At 35.6% G+C, this 16398-nt stretch overlaps 2 protein-coding genes across 6 annotated transcripts in view; both read left to right on the top strand.

Annotated features, from left to right (window-relative positions):
• LOC149148382 (biotin synthase, mitochondrial-like) overlaps window positions 1-16398 on the top strand; it is a 289099-nt gene that overhangs the window by 54331 nt on the left and 218370 nt on the right. The window lies entirely within an intron of this gene.
• Window positions 2282-5926, top strand: LOC149148383 (protein kinase STUNTED-like). The gene is made up of 9 exons (XM_089439053.1): window positions 2282-2366; window positions 3276-3460; window positions 3612-3691; window positions 3791-3972; window positions 4667-4799; window positions 4907-5066; window positions 5218-5297; window positions 5397-5544; window positions 5651-5926. The coding sequence occupies exons 1-9, from the start codon at window positions 2282-2284 to the stop codon at window positions 5768-5770; spliced, it is 1173 nt and encodes a 390-aa protein (XP_089295179.1). The 3' UTR covers window positions 5771-5926.

Raw genomic sequence — 16398 nt, forward strand, 5'->3', positions numbered from 1 at the left:
AATTTCCTCTTGTTTGCACAAATTCTCCCATTCTTGATGGTGTTTATCGACTTGATCACTTTTGACTTTATCAAAACCATCCATGATCAGTGCCTGGTTTAGTTCCTAGATTTTGCTTTCCACTGATTTTTTGTCCACAAAAATGTTACCAAAATATTTTTTTTTCCATTCTTTGAGCCTGAGCTTAATGTGCTTTAGTCTTTTATGAAGGAGAAACATTTTTGTTCCCTGGATTTGCAAATCTTCTGACCACCATTTTTCAATATTGCTGATGAAATCTGGGTGGGAGAGCCAGATATTCTCAAATCTGAAGGGTCTATTCCTGGGAGAATCTATACCCTGGATCTCCAGTTGAATCGGCTAGTGATCTGAGCCTCCAAAGGGGAGAACTTTTGTTGTTATTTCTTTATCTATAAGCATATGCTCCTTTGAGATCATATATCTGTCTAACTTGGAGGCTACCTGTGCCTCTCCTCTTTTGTTGTTCCAGGTAAAAAGGCCTAATCTGCAGCCCTAATCCCAGGTAAAGAGCCCTAATCTGCAGCTAAAGGTAGCCCTAATCCGCAGCTAGAAGACGCTCTTATCTGCATCGAGAAGAGCCCTAATCCGCAGCTAAAGGGAGCCCTAATCTGCAACAAGGGGAAGGCCCTAACCAACAACTAGAGGAGGCCCTATGCTACTCTACCTAAGGGTGATATGGATATATCCTAGCTGCAACAATCTCGAGTTTGGACAGCGTGGGAAAACAGGGATCCGAAGTTTGCTATAGGAGGCCGAGTGGCTGTTGTAAGTGCAGATAGTCTTAGTGCTGGAACAGTGATATAATCAGGATCCGAGTTTGTTGTGAAGAGGGCCGAGAAGGCTGACTGTTAGGCCAAGTTCCTAAGGGTCAAACACGTTGCTGTTTGGAAGTTATTTTGGCACATTTTTGGAGGCCTGTTGCTACAATAATATGTTGTGCTAGGCTGCAGGCCATAGCACACAACTAGAGGCTGTGTGAGGGCTGTCAAGGGTGGACAACACCCTAAGCAAGCAGCGTGGGTGAGGAGACCTATGAGGGTATGCCGCAACCCTTAAAGGGTTAGTTTGTTGACTATGGGATGAAACTAGGGCTGCTGCAAGTGCCCTAACCAGGTATGCAACAAACAACTGTGCAAACAAATGACAACATGGTCTAATTAGACTATTTGGGCATGTTGGTGTAGCTGGACATATTCTGGGACAACAGTTAGTACAACATAGTGCTATAAACATATAGTGATGGGGAGCAATGCAACATAATATAAAAAGGGTGCAACACTATGTATGATGCAGCTACATAACTGAATGCAGTGATGACGAGTGCAACATAGAGTGCAAATCCGTGTTGAGAACAACCCAGTGATTGGAGAAGCATAGTGAGAGGAGCAGCAACATGAAGTGCATAACATGGTCATTAGGTCCAGCATTGTGATGATGAGTGCAGCATGGTGCAGCACATGGACGAGATGCAACACAATGATAGGTGAAGGAGTCACCTTAGAGAATTAGTTGAAGCAGTATGTCTTCAACTGATCTCATGTAGAGATGATCTATTCTCTTACCTAGAAAGTCAAAGTGTTGACTTCTGTTGTAAATGTACTATCTTTCTCTCTCTGTTGAACCATTGAAGATCATATAAGAATTGATCAAGGGTTTCCCCACATTGGGGTTTGTCCTTGGCTAGCGCCACATCTTGTGTCCTCGTCTTGGCTTGTCTTCTGCGATTCGTGTTTATGTTCTATCTGCAATTTACTTTAATGCTGATGTGATTGCTAATCTGGAAAAGATATTGAGCTAACTATGAAAATTGAAATAAATTGTTGTAGGCATAGAACATACCAAAAATTAACAATCTCAGAACTCGATGTATCTATCACTGATATCATGGTTCGCATTAGTTCACTTTACAATGGCCCTCACATGGCTCATACTCTGGGCACTAAATTCAAAGGCATGACTCACTTTTTATTACAGTAGTAGCAATTCATTTCATTGGGCATATATGGTCCGGTGGCTGGAATTGACTCCCTGGCTCGAATAAATATTTTTGTGAATCGGCATGTTCTTTGAAATCACATCGTATCGCTTAATTTGATGGCTCGTTAATCTACAATGTCTTACGAGTTCGTATTGCTTATCTAGCTTGCTACATATATCACATGCTCTGATCCGCTACACATCGACATCATGTAACATTGTCTGTGGTATCCCTCTCTGTGGCATTGTATTACTACACAGGAGTATTGAAATTGACATTACGATGTGGCTTGCACAATTGATGAAGAATGTGACCGCAACATTACAGTGGCTTGGACGTAATCATACCATGGCTCGTATAAAATACAGTGAGACAATATGGACAATAAATATTAAACCGTGAAGAAAATATGACTTGGCAACTTTATTCATAACAACTGTATAGGGTTTCTTTTCTCTTCTTTTCGGGTGAAACTGTAATTCTTGGTACAGATTGAGCGGTAATGGCCCGATGTCTTTGCCTCCCGGGTTTAGATTCCACCCCACGGATGAAGAACTAGTAGCTTATTATTTGAAAAGGAAAGTTCATTGTTGGAAGATAGATCTTGACATTATTCTAGAGGTTGATCTCTATAAGTGTGAGCCGCGGGACTTGCCTGGCAAGTTACATCTTCTTGTTCATTGTGAATTGAATTATAAGTGTGAGCCGTGGGACTTGCCTGGCAAGTTACATCTTCTTGTTCATTGTGAATTGCATTCTAAATCTTTTGTAATTTGAACTGTTTTTGCACATGAAGATCTAAATAAATTAGGGTTCATGAGTATTTAGATAGAAGCTTGAAATTACTGTTAAATGATTTTGCAAATAAAATCCTCATGCTTTCAGTGTTCTAATTATCTTTTTCTCTTAATAGTTCCTCCTGGTATTTCTTCTGATACGCAAAGAAGTCCTTTTTGCAACAGAGTAATTACTCTTATTCTCTTTAGTTGCGTATATATGTTTCAGTTTCTGATCTTATGTCAAATTTAGTTGCTTGAAGACCTTTCCTTTCCTGTGAGGATTTAGTGCTAGAATTGTTTTTGCCCATAACGAAGAAATTGTTTCATTAATTGGTTACTGTGTTGAGGAGAAGGAGTACTTTTTGGTCTACAACTTGTTACTGAGAGGAAGTCTGGAAGAAACTCTTTATGGTATGTAGTATGCCAATTTTCATGCATTTATCATGTTACGTCCTTGGAGATTTTTATTAGTTTTTAGTGTTAGGTGTTGTTCCCAGTTCTCAGAAAAAGTTGGGTTACAGGAGCAAAGGACAAGCCACAGGCTCATTGGAAAGATAGGCTGAAAGTGGCCATTGGAATTGCTGAAGCTTTGACTTATCTGTATGAAGGTTGTTCTCATCCTATCATCCATAGAGATGTGAAATCATCTAATATTTTGCTTTCTGAAGACTTTGAACCTCAGGTATCTTGATCTTTGTGAGAGAAACAAGTTCTCAAGCTTTTGTTGAATTGTTTGTATCTTTTGGTTGGAGATGTTATAATAAGATTTTCTTGATGATTAACTAGCAAATCATCTTTCGATGGATCGTTAACTAAAGATATTCTGTGAATAGTTGTCAGATTTTGGGCTGGCCAAATGGGCTTCAAAAACATCTGCATATATCACATGTAGTGATGTTGTAGGTACATTTGCGTAAATATCCATTTCTTTCTTTACACCAGCGCTTTCCTTAGGAAAATAATTGTCATTTATAATCAAGACTTCATAAAACTAGCTGCTCTCATATTTCAGGTATCTGGCTCCAGAATATTTTATGTATGGCAAGGTTAATGAGAAGACGGACGTGTATTCCTTTGGAGTAGTTCTTCTAGAGCTAATAACTAGAAGAAAACCAATCAATGACAAGAATCCTAAAGGCCAAGAAAGCCTGGTTATGTTTTACACAAGCTGTCCTGTTTCTTCGAAGGCGGAAAGTATCAAAGAACTAGAAGTTTCTACGGCGTTTCCGTGGCTGTTCAAAACTTTAGAACAATTCAGATCGGTGGAAATTTATACGAATTGAGCGAAGTCTGGCCAGCTTTAGCTGAAGAAACCATTGGTACACCGTTGTAGGGTTTCTTTTTTCTTCTTTTCGGGCGAAACTGTAATTCTTGGTACAAATTGAGCGGTAATGGCCCCGGTGTCTTTGCCTCTCGGGTTTAGATTCCACCCCACGGATGAAGAACTAGTAGCTTATTATTTGAAAAGGAAAGTTCATTGTTGGAAGATAGAGCTTGACATTATTCTAGAGGTTGATCTCTATAAGTGTGAGCCATGGGACTTGCCTGGCAAATTACATCTTCTTGTTCATTGTGAATTGCATTCTAAATCTTTTGTAATTTGAACTGTTTTTGCACATGAAGATCTAAATAAATTAGGGTTCATGAGTATTTAGATAGAAGCTTGAAATTACTGTTAAATGATTTTGCAAATAAAATCCTCATGCTTTTAGTGTTCTAATTATCTTTTTCTCTTAATAGTTCCTCCTGATATTTCTTCTGATACGCAGAGGAGTCCTTTTTGCAACAGAGTAATTACTCTTTTTCTCTTTAGTTGCATATATATGTTTCAGTTTCTGATCTTATGTCAAATTTAGTTGCTTGAAGATGTTTCCTTTCTTGTGAGGAGTTAGTGCTAGAATTGTTTTTACCCATAACGAAGAAATTGTTTCATTAATTGGTTACTGTGTTGAAGATAAGGAGTACTTTTTGGTCTACAACTTGTTACTGAGAGGAAGTCTGGAAGAAACTCTTTATGGTATGTAGTATGCCAATTTTCATGCATTTATCATGTTACGTCCTTGGAGATTTTTATTATTTTTTAGTGTCAAGTGTTGTTCCCAGTTCTCAGAAAAAGTTGGGTTACAAGAGGAAAGGACAAGCCACAAGTTCATTGGAAAGATAGGCTGAAAGTGGCCATTGGAATTGCTGAAGCTTTGACTTATCTGCATGAAGGTTGTTCTCATCCTATCATCCATAGAGTTGTGAAGTCATCTAATATTTTGCTTTCTGAAGACTTTGAACCTCAGGTATCTTGATCTTTGTGAGAGAAACAAGTTCTCAAGCTTCTGTTGAATTGTTTGTATTTTTTGGTTGGAGATGTTATAATAAGATTTGCTTGATGATTAACTAGCAAATCATCTTTCGATGGATCGTTAACTAAAGATATTCTATGAATAGTTGTTAGATTTTGGGCTGGCCAAATGGGCTTCAACAACATCTGCATATATCACATGTAGTGATGTTGTAGGTACATTTGGGTAAATATCCATTTCTTTCTTTACACCAGCTCTTTCCTTAGGAAAATAAATGTCATTTATAATCAAGACTTCATAAAACTAGTTTCTATCATATTTCAGGTATCTGGCTCCAGAATATTTCATGTATGGCAAGGTTAATGACAAGACGAACGTGTATTCCTTTGGAGTAGTTCTTCTAGAGCTAATAACTGGAAGAAAACCAATCAATGACAAGAATCCTAAAGGCCAAGAAAGTTTGGTTATGTGGGTAGGGCTCTAGTGTCCTTGCTTGTTTTGTATTTGATAATTTTGGATTCTTTTGGTTTCTTTGTCTTGGTTCAAAATCTTAATCTCTTGTAAATTTCAAAATTTAGGCAAGGCCATTACTGGCAGCTGGCTCTGTAAAAGAACTTGCAGATCCACTTTTGGAAGATGCTTATGACATGAGCGAGATGAAGAGAATGGTCATTGGTGCAGCATGTTGTCCGAGATAGGCAGCTCAGTTTCGACCTCTAATGAACAGAGTAATTGCTCTTATTCTCTTTAGTTGCGTATATATGTTTCAGTTTTTGATCTTATGTCAAATTTAGTTGCTTGAAGACGTTTCCTTTCCTGTGAGGAGTTAGTGCTAGAATTGTTTTTGCCCATAACGAAGAATGGCACATGAAATATCGAGTTGATATCCTTCTGACATAGAGTTAAGGGTGTTTAGATCTAGTGTTTAGGGTTGTAATCTAAACATTTGTTCAGTAGTTCAATTTGTAAAATCATCACCCTTAAACAGGTTAGCCCTGAATGCTGATGGTCGATTATGGAAAAATATTCAAAGCCTCAAGTGCCAATAATCTATTTTTCCATTAATGAAATATAAGATTCTTTGAATATTAGCAAAAGAGATTAGATCATATCTCAAACCAAAGCTTCAGTATGCAAATTACCCCTCCCTGAATAGGCAAGAAGAGCTAGCATATCTGCTTTCGCTCCAATATCAAGAGAGTATATATCTTTCCTGAGAATCACTATCCTACTTGAAATTTGGATTGCAAGATCTGAATTGAAAGCTTTGGTTTCCTTAAATAAAGTGGCTTACCTTTGCATTAAACTAGCTTTGTCAAATTTCAAACAATGGATAAATGTTAATGTAAGAACGTGAACTTATTCTTCCTCATTGTTTGTCTATAACTTATTATTGCAGATTTTGAAATTACTACGAGGAGAAGGAGATGACCTACCTTATTGGACCAAGAGGCAATTGACAATGTCCATGGAATTAGATGAATTGATTGAGGATGAATCTGGAGCAAACTCTGGGAGTTGTGACATACAAACTCATCTATCACTTACAATGCTTGGAGTTGATGATGATTTGGTATCAAACAATAGTCCAGATCAAAGTGTAGATCTTGTACATGAGAGCAGAACCTTGGAAGATTATTTCTATGGACGTTATAGTTGTTCAACAAGCTTTGATTGATTTAAATCTACTTCTCTGAGCTTCGTAATTTTTCTTACTCCTTGCTTCTGTAAAAGCTTCAATATTTTATACTTGGTGTATTACTATGAGCCAATGTCACTACTTAGCTGTGTTCAATTTCAATCACTCTGCATATTGGCTGAAGCTGTGTCTGAAGTTGAGTGGAGTCCATGAAAAATCCCTTGCCAATTCCTTGTATAAATGTGAAAGCCATTAGTGGTCACTCGTTTTAGTGACCCACTAGTGCTCACTAGAGCTGAAAATTTTCTTGTCCTTGCTTTTGGAGCAATTGTATGTATGTGGAAGGAAAAGCAATTATGATATCGCTATTGATTTGCCAAACCATTGTTATGTACTTTTTCAGGTTTGAAGATGTGTAACTTGTGGTTTAGCTTGGTACATTCTCTTGTATACCAGTTTACTTTGAATTTGTCAATATCATAAGCCCAGTAGCAATTTAAGTGTATGTCTGCATGGCAGAACTGCATTGGGCTTGAACTTTTCTAAAAAATTAAGTTGTATTTAAAGAAATATGGTGTCCAAAAAACATAGAACTCCAAACATCAAATCTCTTTGCTCCTTGTAGGCTTGAACCAACATCTCTTCTAGAGAAATTCAACAATTCTAATTCAATAATCCTATCGGCCTCTCTTTGTACCTTTTGAGACAATTGCTAGTTATACATTTCTTTCCATTTCTTCCATCTCCCTCGTAACACGATTAAAATTCTGAAAGTGATATTAACTCTGGAGCTAAAGCAGACACCTTCAGGTGAGGAAAAGGTCTTTCCTTCGGAACCAAACCTTGATCTTCAACCATGTATAGGAGTCATCTAACCGTTCATCGTTATTATGACTCTTATTAGAAATCTTCCAATGACATACAGGTTGTGACCCCGACGGACATCGGTTCGAATCTCATTAATTCAAAATAGAGAAAATACACACGCAACCACAACACAACACTTTACAGCACAGGTCATGCTAACGGACTCTCTCTTCCCTAGATTTCCTCTGGATGAACATTTCTCATGGATGTCCTTGATTTCACTCAACTATTTGACTGACAGAGTCTTAATCGCGAAAGTTACAGGCAGGGTTTCCGGCAATGAAAGTTTCCGACGACAAACAATTTTCAATGTCCGTCTATGTAAACGGAGGCCGGGAGGTGGGCCCGAGCAGGCCACCTAAGCACATGCCAAGAACCTGCAATCGGGATAAGGGTTGCCATTCAAGTATAATCAGATTTAATATTAATGAAATTGATGTATTCATCGATGCTCATTTCACGCACATCAATAGCAGACGTGAGAGCGACATGAAACAGAAACAAATTAGCCATGAAAAGGAAAAACGAACTCATTGCAAGGCAACCAGAACACCACCAAAGAGTTTCTGGATTGAGTGGAGTAATAAGAGTTTTGGGTAGCGTAGGGCCGAAGTTTCTGGATTGAGCGGAGTAATAAGAGCTTTGGGTAGGGCAGGGCCGACGATTCTGGATTGAGCAGAGTAATGAGAGTTTACTCTGCTAATGATAGTAATGAGGGTAGGGATCTTTTGTGTGTTTACGCAAAGCCGATAAAAACTCTCCCTGACAATTGGTGCGTTTTATCGGCTTTGCGTAAACACACAAAAGATCCCCACCCTCATTACTCTCATTAGTAGAGTAAACTCTCATTACTCTGCTCAATCCAGAATCTTCGGCCCTGCCCTGCCCAAAGCTCTTATTACTCCGCTCAATCCAGAAACTTCGGCCCTACGCTACCCAAAACTCTTATTACTCCACTCAATCCAGAAACTCTTTGGTGGTGTTTTGGTTGCCTTGCAATGAGTTTGTTTTTCCTTTTCATGGCTAATTTGTTTCTGTTTCATGTCGCTCTCACGTCTGCTATTGATGTGTGTGAAATGAGCATCGATGAATACATCAATTTCATTAATATCAAATCTGATTATACTTGAATGGCAACCCTTATCCTGATTGCAGGTTCTTGGCATGCGCTTAGGTGGCTTTCTCGGGCCCACCTCCCGGCCTCCGTTTACATAGACAGACGTTGAAAATTGTTGGCGGTCGGAAACTTTAAGTCTGAGTGTCCAGAGGACACAGTGGCGACCACGAGGAGAGGTACGAGAACGAGGAGAGGCGCGGCGCTATCAACTGTAGAGTCATTAAGACTCTGTCAGTCAGATAGTTGAGTGAAATCAAGGACATCCATGAGAAATGTTCATCCAGAGGAAATCTGAAGGGAAGAGAGAGTCCCGTTAGCATGACCTGTGCTGTAAAGTGTTGTGTTGTGATTGCGTGTGTATTTTCTCTATTTTGAATTAATGAGATTCGAACCGATGTCCGCCGGGGTCACAACCTGTATGTCATTGGAAGATTTCTAATAAGAGTCATAATAACGATGAACGGTTAGATGACTCCTATACATGGTTGAAGATCAAGGTTTGGTTCCGAAGGAAAGAGCTTTTCCTCACCTGAAGGTGTCTGCTTTAGCTGCAGAGTTAATAGCACTTTCAGAATTTTAATCGCGTTACGAGGGAGATGGAAGAAATGGAAAGAAATGTATAACTAGCAATTGTCTCAAAAGGTACAAAGAGAGGCCGATAGGATTATTGAATTAGAATTGTTGAATTTCTCTAGAAGAGATGTTGGTTCAAGCCTACAAGGAGCAAAGAGATTTGATGTTTGGAGTTCTATGTTTTTTGGACACCATATTTCTTTAAATACAACTTAATTTTTTAGAAAAGTTCAAGCCCAATGCAGTTCTGCCATGCAGACATACACTTAAATTGCTACTGGGCTTATGATATTGACAAATTCAAAGTAAACTAGCTAAACCACAAGTTACACATCTTCAAACCTGAAAAAGTACATAACAATGGTTTGGCAAATCAATAGCGATATCATAATTGCTTTTCCTTCCACATACATACAATTGCTCCAAAGGCAAGGACAAGAAAATTTTCAACTCTAGTGAGCACTAGTGGGTCACTAAAACGAGCGACCACTAATGGCTTTCACATTTATACAAGGAATTGGCAAGGGATTTTTCATGGACTCCACTCAACTTCAGACACAGCTTCAGCCAATATGCAGAGTGATTGAAATTGAACACAGCTAAGTAGTGACATTGGCTCTGTGAAAAATAATATTGTATGGTCTCTGTTCTTGATATCTGTGAAAAATAATGTTATACTACATGTGAAAAATAATATTGTACTATATATGTTCTGGCATACCTTGGTTTATGAAAAATAATATCATATGATAAATGTTGTTCTTGTTTAGCTTTTTATTAAGTAGTTTAGATTTATTTAGATTAAGTATAAAGAGTATATAATTATAATTAAATTTTATTAAGGTTAATGTGGTTTATCAGATTTCTAAAATAAAAAGATATTTAATTGTTATTTTTTAAAACCTTGTTTCTGATCAAGGAGAAGGAAAAGCAGCACTCCAAGATGGTTATAGTTGGGCTAGCTTAATAAGTTCTATCTGTGGTTGATGATAGGGAATTGAGAGTGGATGTGGGCAAGAGCCGTGCAGTCTAAAGGAAGTGTTTTTATCTTCCACCTTCTTAGTATCACAAATTTGACAAATTGTATTGTGCTAAGGAGCATTGGGAGTAAAAGTAGATCACCTCCCGATCTCACTTAGAAGCTAATGGGAATTATTTGTATCCTAGGGATGTTCATTTTCTTCTTAGTGCTGGTCAACATAGAGAGATAATTTTGGTTATCAATAGTGGGGTTGATCACCTCTCTATAGTATCTTAGCTTCATTTTACCCTCTAACTCTTTATTATCCCACATCTTGTCTTTAAAATTGGAGTAATAGTATCTTTGATATTATTTTTTCTTCCCATAATGATCTCCTCCTTAATCCCCCAAAGGTTGAGCCTTGGCATCCTTATGCCACCAATGCTTGAGGATCAGGTGGGGGGGTGGGGGTGGGGTTTACTTAAGTTAGGAGCAATTTTTGGGAGCCTCTTGGATCATATTAGGAACAAATGTTTACATAGGAGTCAAACATTATTTCTATCATACTAGGATCAAATGTTTACATATTATAGTATTATATTTTACCAAATATTTTTTACTATTACCAGTGGTTAGGTGTGGGGAATTACTAATTAAAATGTAATATTATTACACTTTACCAAATATTTCTTATTACCTGCAACCTAAATATTATATTTTAAATAGTGGGTAAAATATAATATTATAGTATTATATTTTACCTAGTATTTCACACAGTCTAATAGAATATTAGATAAAATGTAATAATTTCTCTAGCCTCCTCTCCTCTCCTCACCTCAACTCACTTTCATAGTTAAGCTTATTCATTTCTAAACTTACAACACTAGATCTATGAGCTCTATTTCTATAGCACATTATTACGCATAAATTAAGAGAATATATTACATATATTATGTGAAAGTGGTTATCAAAGAAGCCATTAGAATGATGAAGCAACTATTGTTTTGTACTTTGTGTAATCATGTTTAACCTTACACTTCTTAAAAAGAGATTTCTAATCACCTAATAGCCTCCACCAAAATCTAAAGCATCTACACATATATACACATTAATTCATCCATTCAACATATATACAAATTATGTATTCATCCATTCAACGATAGAAACAAAACATACAAATGTCAAGTGGGATTGCATATCCATGGGTCAATACCATGAGTCTTTTCTATTTTTTATTATTATTAATTTTTATTTCTATTTTTTATTATTAATTTTTATAGGGTTATTTTTATTTTATTTCAAGAGTTAAAATGTTTACATTGTATTAAGTTACATTAACTTACACATCTCTACCATATCTTATTTTTATTTTTAGGAGTCAAAATGTTTACAATAACAGTACACATCTCAAGCATCTTGTGTTTTTATTTTTATTTTTACCGAGTCAAAATGTTTACATTAACCTTACACATCTATAATATGTTACATTAATGTTTACATTAACCTTACCCATCTATAATATGCTACATTAATTTACACATCTCTACCATATCTTATTTTTATTTTTACTTGTCAAAATGTTTACATTAACATTACACATCTCTAGCATCTTGTGTTGAGAGCACCTAGCCCAGTAAAAATTGACTAATTTTATTAAGAAAATAAAAAATATTATATTATATTTTAAAATATTATATTCAAAATCTAGAGCGCACCAAACCAATTCCACTTAGCTTTTGGTAAAACCAATGTTGAATTTATATTTATTTTATACATAATAATTATATCAATTTGTAATTAGCGTGGACATTCATGTTAGATTAAATTTGTTAAATGTTAAATGTTAAACATTTATGCTTGACATCTACCCAGTATTGGGTTGTAGAGCGCCTTTGGGTGCAATTACAACAAAATACCAACAATGTAATAACAATGAATATTGATGCTTGTTGTATATTTTGATGGTACATATTTTATATGTTTAGTATCATAAATTGTGATGATGAGGATTATTAGGTTTTATTAAAATTAAACATTTTTACCCTAAGGGAGCTTAATTGGAAAATGAAGTTTTATGTGTGGGGATGTAAATTAGGTTCGCCTTTTGGTGCAATTACAACAAAATACCAACAATGTAATAACAATGAATATTGATGCTTGTTGTATATTTTGATGGTACATATTTTATATGTTTAGTATCATAAATTGTGATGATGAGGATTATTAGGTTTTATTAAAATTAAATATTTTTACCCTAAGGGAGCTTAATTGGAAAATGAAGTTTTATGTGTGGGGATGTAAATTAGGTTCTTGGTCCAAATCCTCCCCAAGTCACCTATGCCTACGAAACAGGAATACCAAGACACCAAACGGTTATATTGGTAGCCTATTGGAATTCACCTTATGAGACTAGCCCACCTTTGATTTCTCAAATCACAAAAAAAATAAATTTATTAAATTATAAGATAATAAGTTATTTTATTTTTATTTTTATATTTTAAAAATATTAAAAAAATGTTTTAAAATTATAATAAATAATGATTTTAGTTAGTGGTACTATAAATTATTGAGGGAAGTTCCATAGTATTAATCTTAATAAGAGGCGGGAAGTGTAACAATTTAGGGAAGTGTCATAGTATTAATCTTAATAAGGGGAGGGAAGTGCAACAATGTTAATAAGAGGAATATTTATTGGATGATCTAATAATTGGAATTTAAATGGGTGTTGTTAATGTTGTATTAGAGGTGCAATGACCACAATAACTTAGAACAATGACCCATAGTTTCCATCATCTTTTCATGATATTTTCCTCAACAAGCAAGGAAATTTAGCTTAGAGGTATCCAATGGAAACCCTATAAAGTGATATGGTCTAACAACCTCACAAAATTCCTCATAAATGGACACATAATTGTTCTCACTAGATTTTCAAATATCTATATGCTCTACCCAAATGGATCTCCAAGGAGTTATCTACAATTATTGTTTGTTATTTGGAGAGATTCCTAAGGGTGTTCTCGTACTCACTATAATGATCATGTTATTCATTTGCAACAAGAAGTGTACAACCAAAAACTAGGACTTATAGTTATACATATGCATAAAACAAGGAGATTGAGAGTGTGATCCAAGAAATGTTAAAATTCGACATCATTCAATCTAGACAAAGTTCTTTCTTTTCATTAGTGAAAATGGTTACAAACAATGAAGGTTCATTGCATATGTGTCAATAATTTTTTCAGGTAGAAAATACCTTTATATTCCATATGAGGAATATACATCTTCCTTTCCTTGAGGGACTATTCATTTCCAACAATGCTCAAAGCCATTACACCAAAGTTTATCATGTCACAAGAATTAAACCTGAGTGGGGAGAATCTAAATCATTCCTCCCAACCACCTATGATAAACCCAAATGGCAATGTGTCAAGAATAACATAATCACCAAAGATAAGTTTCTTATTGTTGTCATTGATGAATTGCATGGAGAAATTTTATTACTAAGTTATATCTATGCTCATAATATCATCAAATCAAAATGAGGCAAGAAGACATTTCTAATATAACATTTAGAACATGTAAGGACCCACCTTGAATTAAAGGGGACAAAGAGATATTAGCATGCACATGAGACATGCATATGATAGCTACATGTGCATGCATTATCTGCACTGCATTAGTATATATATTAGTTAATATTGAAAAACACCCATATTTAGGGTAACGAATTAACTATTTAAGTGAATACCTAACTTACAAGAATATAGTACGGTACTTGATATATGTACCACCACCATATATATATATATATAAAACTAAAGATAAATGACACCACAAAGGAATTATGTACCCTACTACATACAAAGGAACTATACACAAAGGAATTATGTACAAAAGAATTATAATATATATTATTCTAGCAAAAGAAACTACATGTTCTATAAAATCAAAGGAAAGTATATATATATATATATATATATATATGTATAAATTGTGATATAATGAAGAGAAGAGTATATAAAACCATAATATTATGAAAATAATTTGACTTAAACAAAAGGGAAACATAATATTATGATAAAGGAGATACTCTATAAATAAAAGGGCATTGTCAGCAAATTGGGGGGAGAGAAGGCGGTGACCGCCTCTACAACTTTTGAACTTATCAAATTAATAATGGTGGAGAAATGGGAGGCGGTGGAGTAATCTCTCGAGCATAAAAGGAGGAAATGTATTGCAGAAAGGGGAGGAGAAAATTTTGATGCAGAGAGAGGCGGAGGGGGAACTTACATAGAGAAGAATTGAACAATTTTTCTTGAAGCTTTTGGGTACGGGGGCCAAATTACTTAAAGTTTGAATTATTTTGGACCTGGGTACCAAGATTGTACCCAGTTTGGCTGGGAGGGTTTTGGTATTTTGGTAACAGGAGTAGGAACTGGATAAAATAAGAAGCATCTTCAACCACAGAAACCCGAGGTAGGTACTCAACATCAAATTGATAAATTATGATATTCTGAATGGTTATATTATTAGGTCCCTATCATACTAGTGTATCCCCCCATTATTATTTTCATTGTAGCCCTTATTGTTATTGTTGTGCCTATGTTGTCCACATATTGTTATTATTATGCCCCATAGAAGCCCACTATTGTTATTGTTGTTCCCTTACATTATTATTGTTATGTTGGCTCTGATTATATTGTGACCCCTTAGACTCCTATATATAAAAATAAGGTTTTCTCATTTGAATCATCTAAGAATTATTCATTTGTGTAATGTAAAGGAGGTTTCCCCCTCGAAGAGGCTAATTTTGAAGTCATTGATCTATCTTTTCTTCTATTTGGTGAGTTGGTTGCATATCATTTTCTATGAGAGCTTTGGATTCTAGGGTTTCGCTACTTCAAACAGGCCATTGTGGATTTTTCTCTATAATTTTTTTCTACGAAGCTTCAGGAGCTGAAACAAACCCATTTCAGGCTAAACCTTGATGAACTTCATGTCTGAATTTTAGACTTTTTCTCATTATATTTTCAGAGATACGAGTCGAGGAAGTTAGGGTTTTTGCAAGCTTTAGAATTCCATCTCAAACATGTGACCTTGGGAAAATCGTCATAACTTTCTCTCTGAGCATCAGATTTGAATTTCGTAAAAAGTGACAAAAATATGATGGAATTTAGTTTGTTGGGTATCATTTTCGGGGCCAAAGGTCATAACAGTGACACGTGGTACTTCGTACAAGTTCTATCTACTGAATGAGTCTATAATCAGGTCATCATGGGAGATTGGTCATAACTCTTTTTTGGAAAATCCAATCGCGATCAGACTTATGGGGTTGGAAAGAAGCCTAAAAGGGATACCATATGAAGAAATTTCAGATCTTTGAGATCCAAATTTATAGAGGTACATCAGATTCAATATCGAGATCCTACAAAGTGAAAAAAAAGGTGTGTAGTTTTTTTAAAATTTGTATAAGTTTTGTTTGAGAAAGTAGCTTGCAGTGATTTAAAGGGAATTTTGAAGCATAATTTTCATTAATTGATGACCCAAAGAAATAAAATGGAAATACCTAGTAAGCAACCCGAAATCTCTACTATGAAACATGAAGAAGAGGAAGAAATGCAACATGATACATCCAAATTACAAGACCAAGTGCAACAAGTTTCGCTCTCGTAAAAAGTAATTGAAGCTAAGATGGATGGTTTAAAGAATGGAATTGAAGCTAAGATGGATGGGATGGACGCTAAGATAGATTTCATGGAAGCTAATATGGATGACATGGAAGCAAAACTTAAAGGAAACATGGAATATTCAAAGATAGATTTGACAAAGTTACTACAAGAAATGCTTCTTAATGGCAAAAGGGTAGTAAAGGAAACTCATGATGAAAACGAAAGAAATGTTAACCATTATTTCATAGACTCTAACATTGGATTGAAGACCTTCCACGTTACAAATATAGATATGAGGAAGTTTGATGGAAAGGATCATGTAGCATGGATACTACAAATGGAGCAATGTTTCGATCTCCATAATGTGAAAAACACATAAAAGGTATGCATTGCAACTTTATATTTGGAACGCAATCAATTTGTATGGTATCGATGGCTTTTCTCTCATAAAAACATTGTCACTTGATCACATTTTACGGTGGATATGATAGAACATTATG

The sequence above is a fragment of the Pinus tabuliformis genome, chromosome 9 (genome assembly GCF_031772625.1).
Source record: "Pinus tabuliformis cultivar Carrire ecotype Pingquan chromosome 9, CPIR1, whole genome shotgun sequence".
Taxonomy (NCBI): domain Eukaryota; kingdom Viridiplantae; phylum Streptophyta; class Pinopsida; order Pinales; family Pinaceae; genus Pinus; species Pinus tabuliformis.

What these genes read in the sequence shown, in the direction of transcription:
- LOC149148383 (XM_089439053.1), top strand. Translation starts at nt 2,282, where the DNA reads ATGTGGCTTGCACAATTGATGAAGAATGTGACCGCAACATTACAGTGG. An exon ending in CTGAAGACTTTGAACCTCAG is followed by an intron (nt 5,067 to 5,217) that starts GTATCTTGATCT and finishes TTCTATGAATAG; the next exon opens with TTGTTAGATTTTGGGCTGGC. An exon ending in AAGAAAGTTTGGTTATGTGG is followed by an intron (nt 5,545 to 5,650) that starts GTAGGGCTCTAG and finishes TTCAAAATTTAG; the next exon opens with GCAAGGCCATTACTGGCAGC.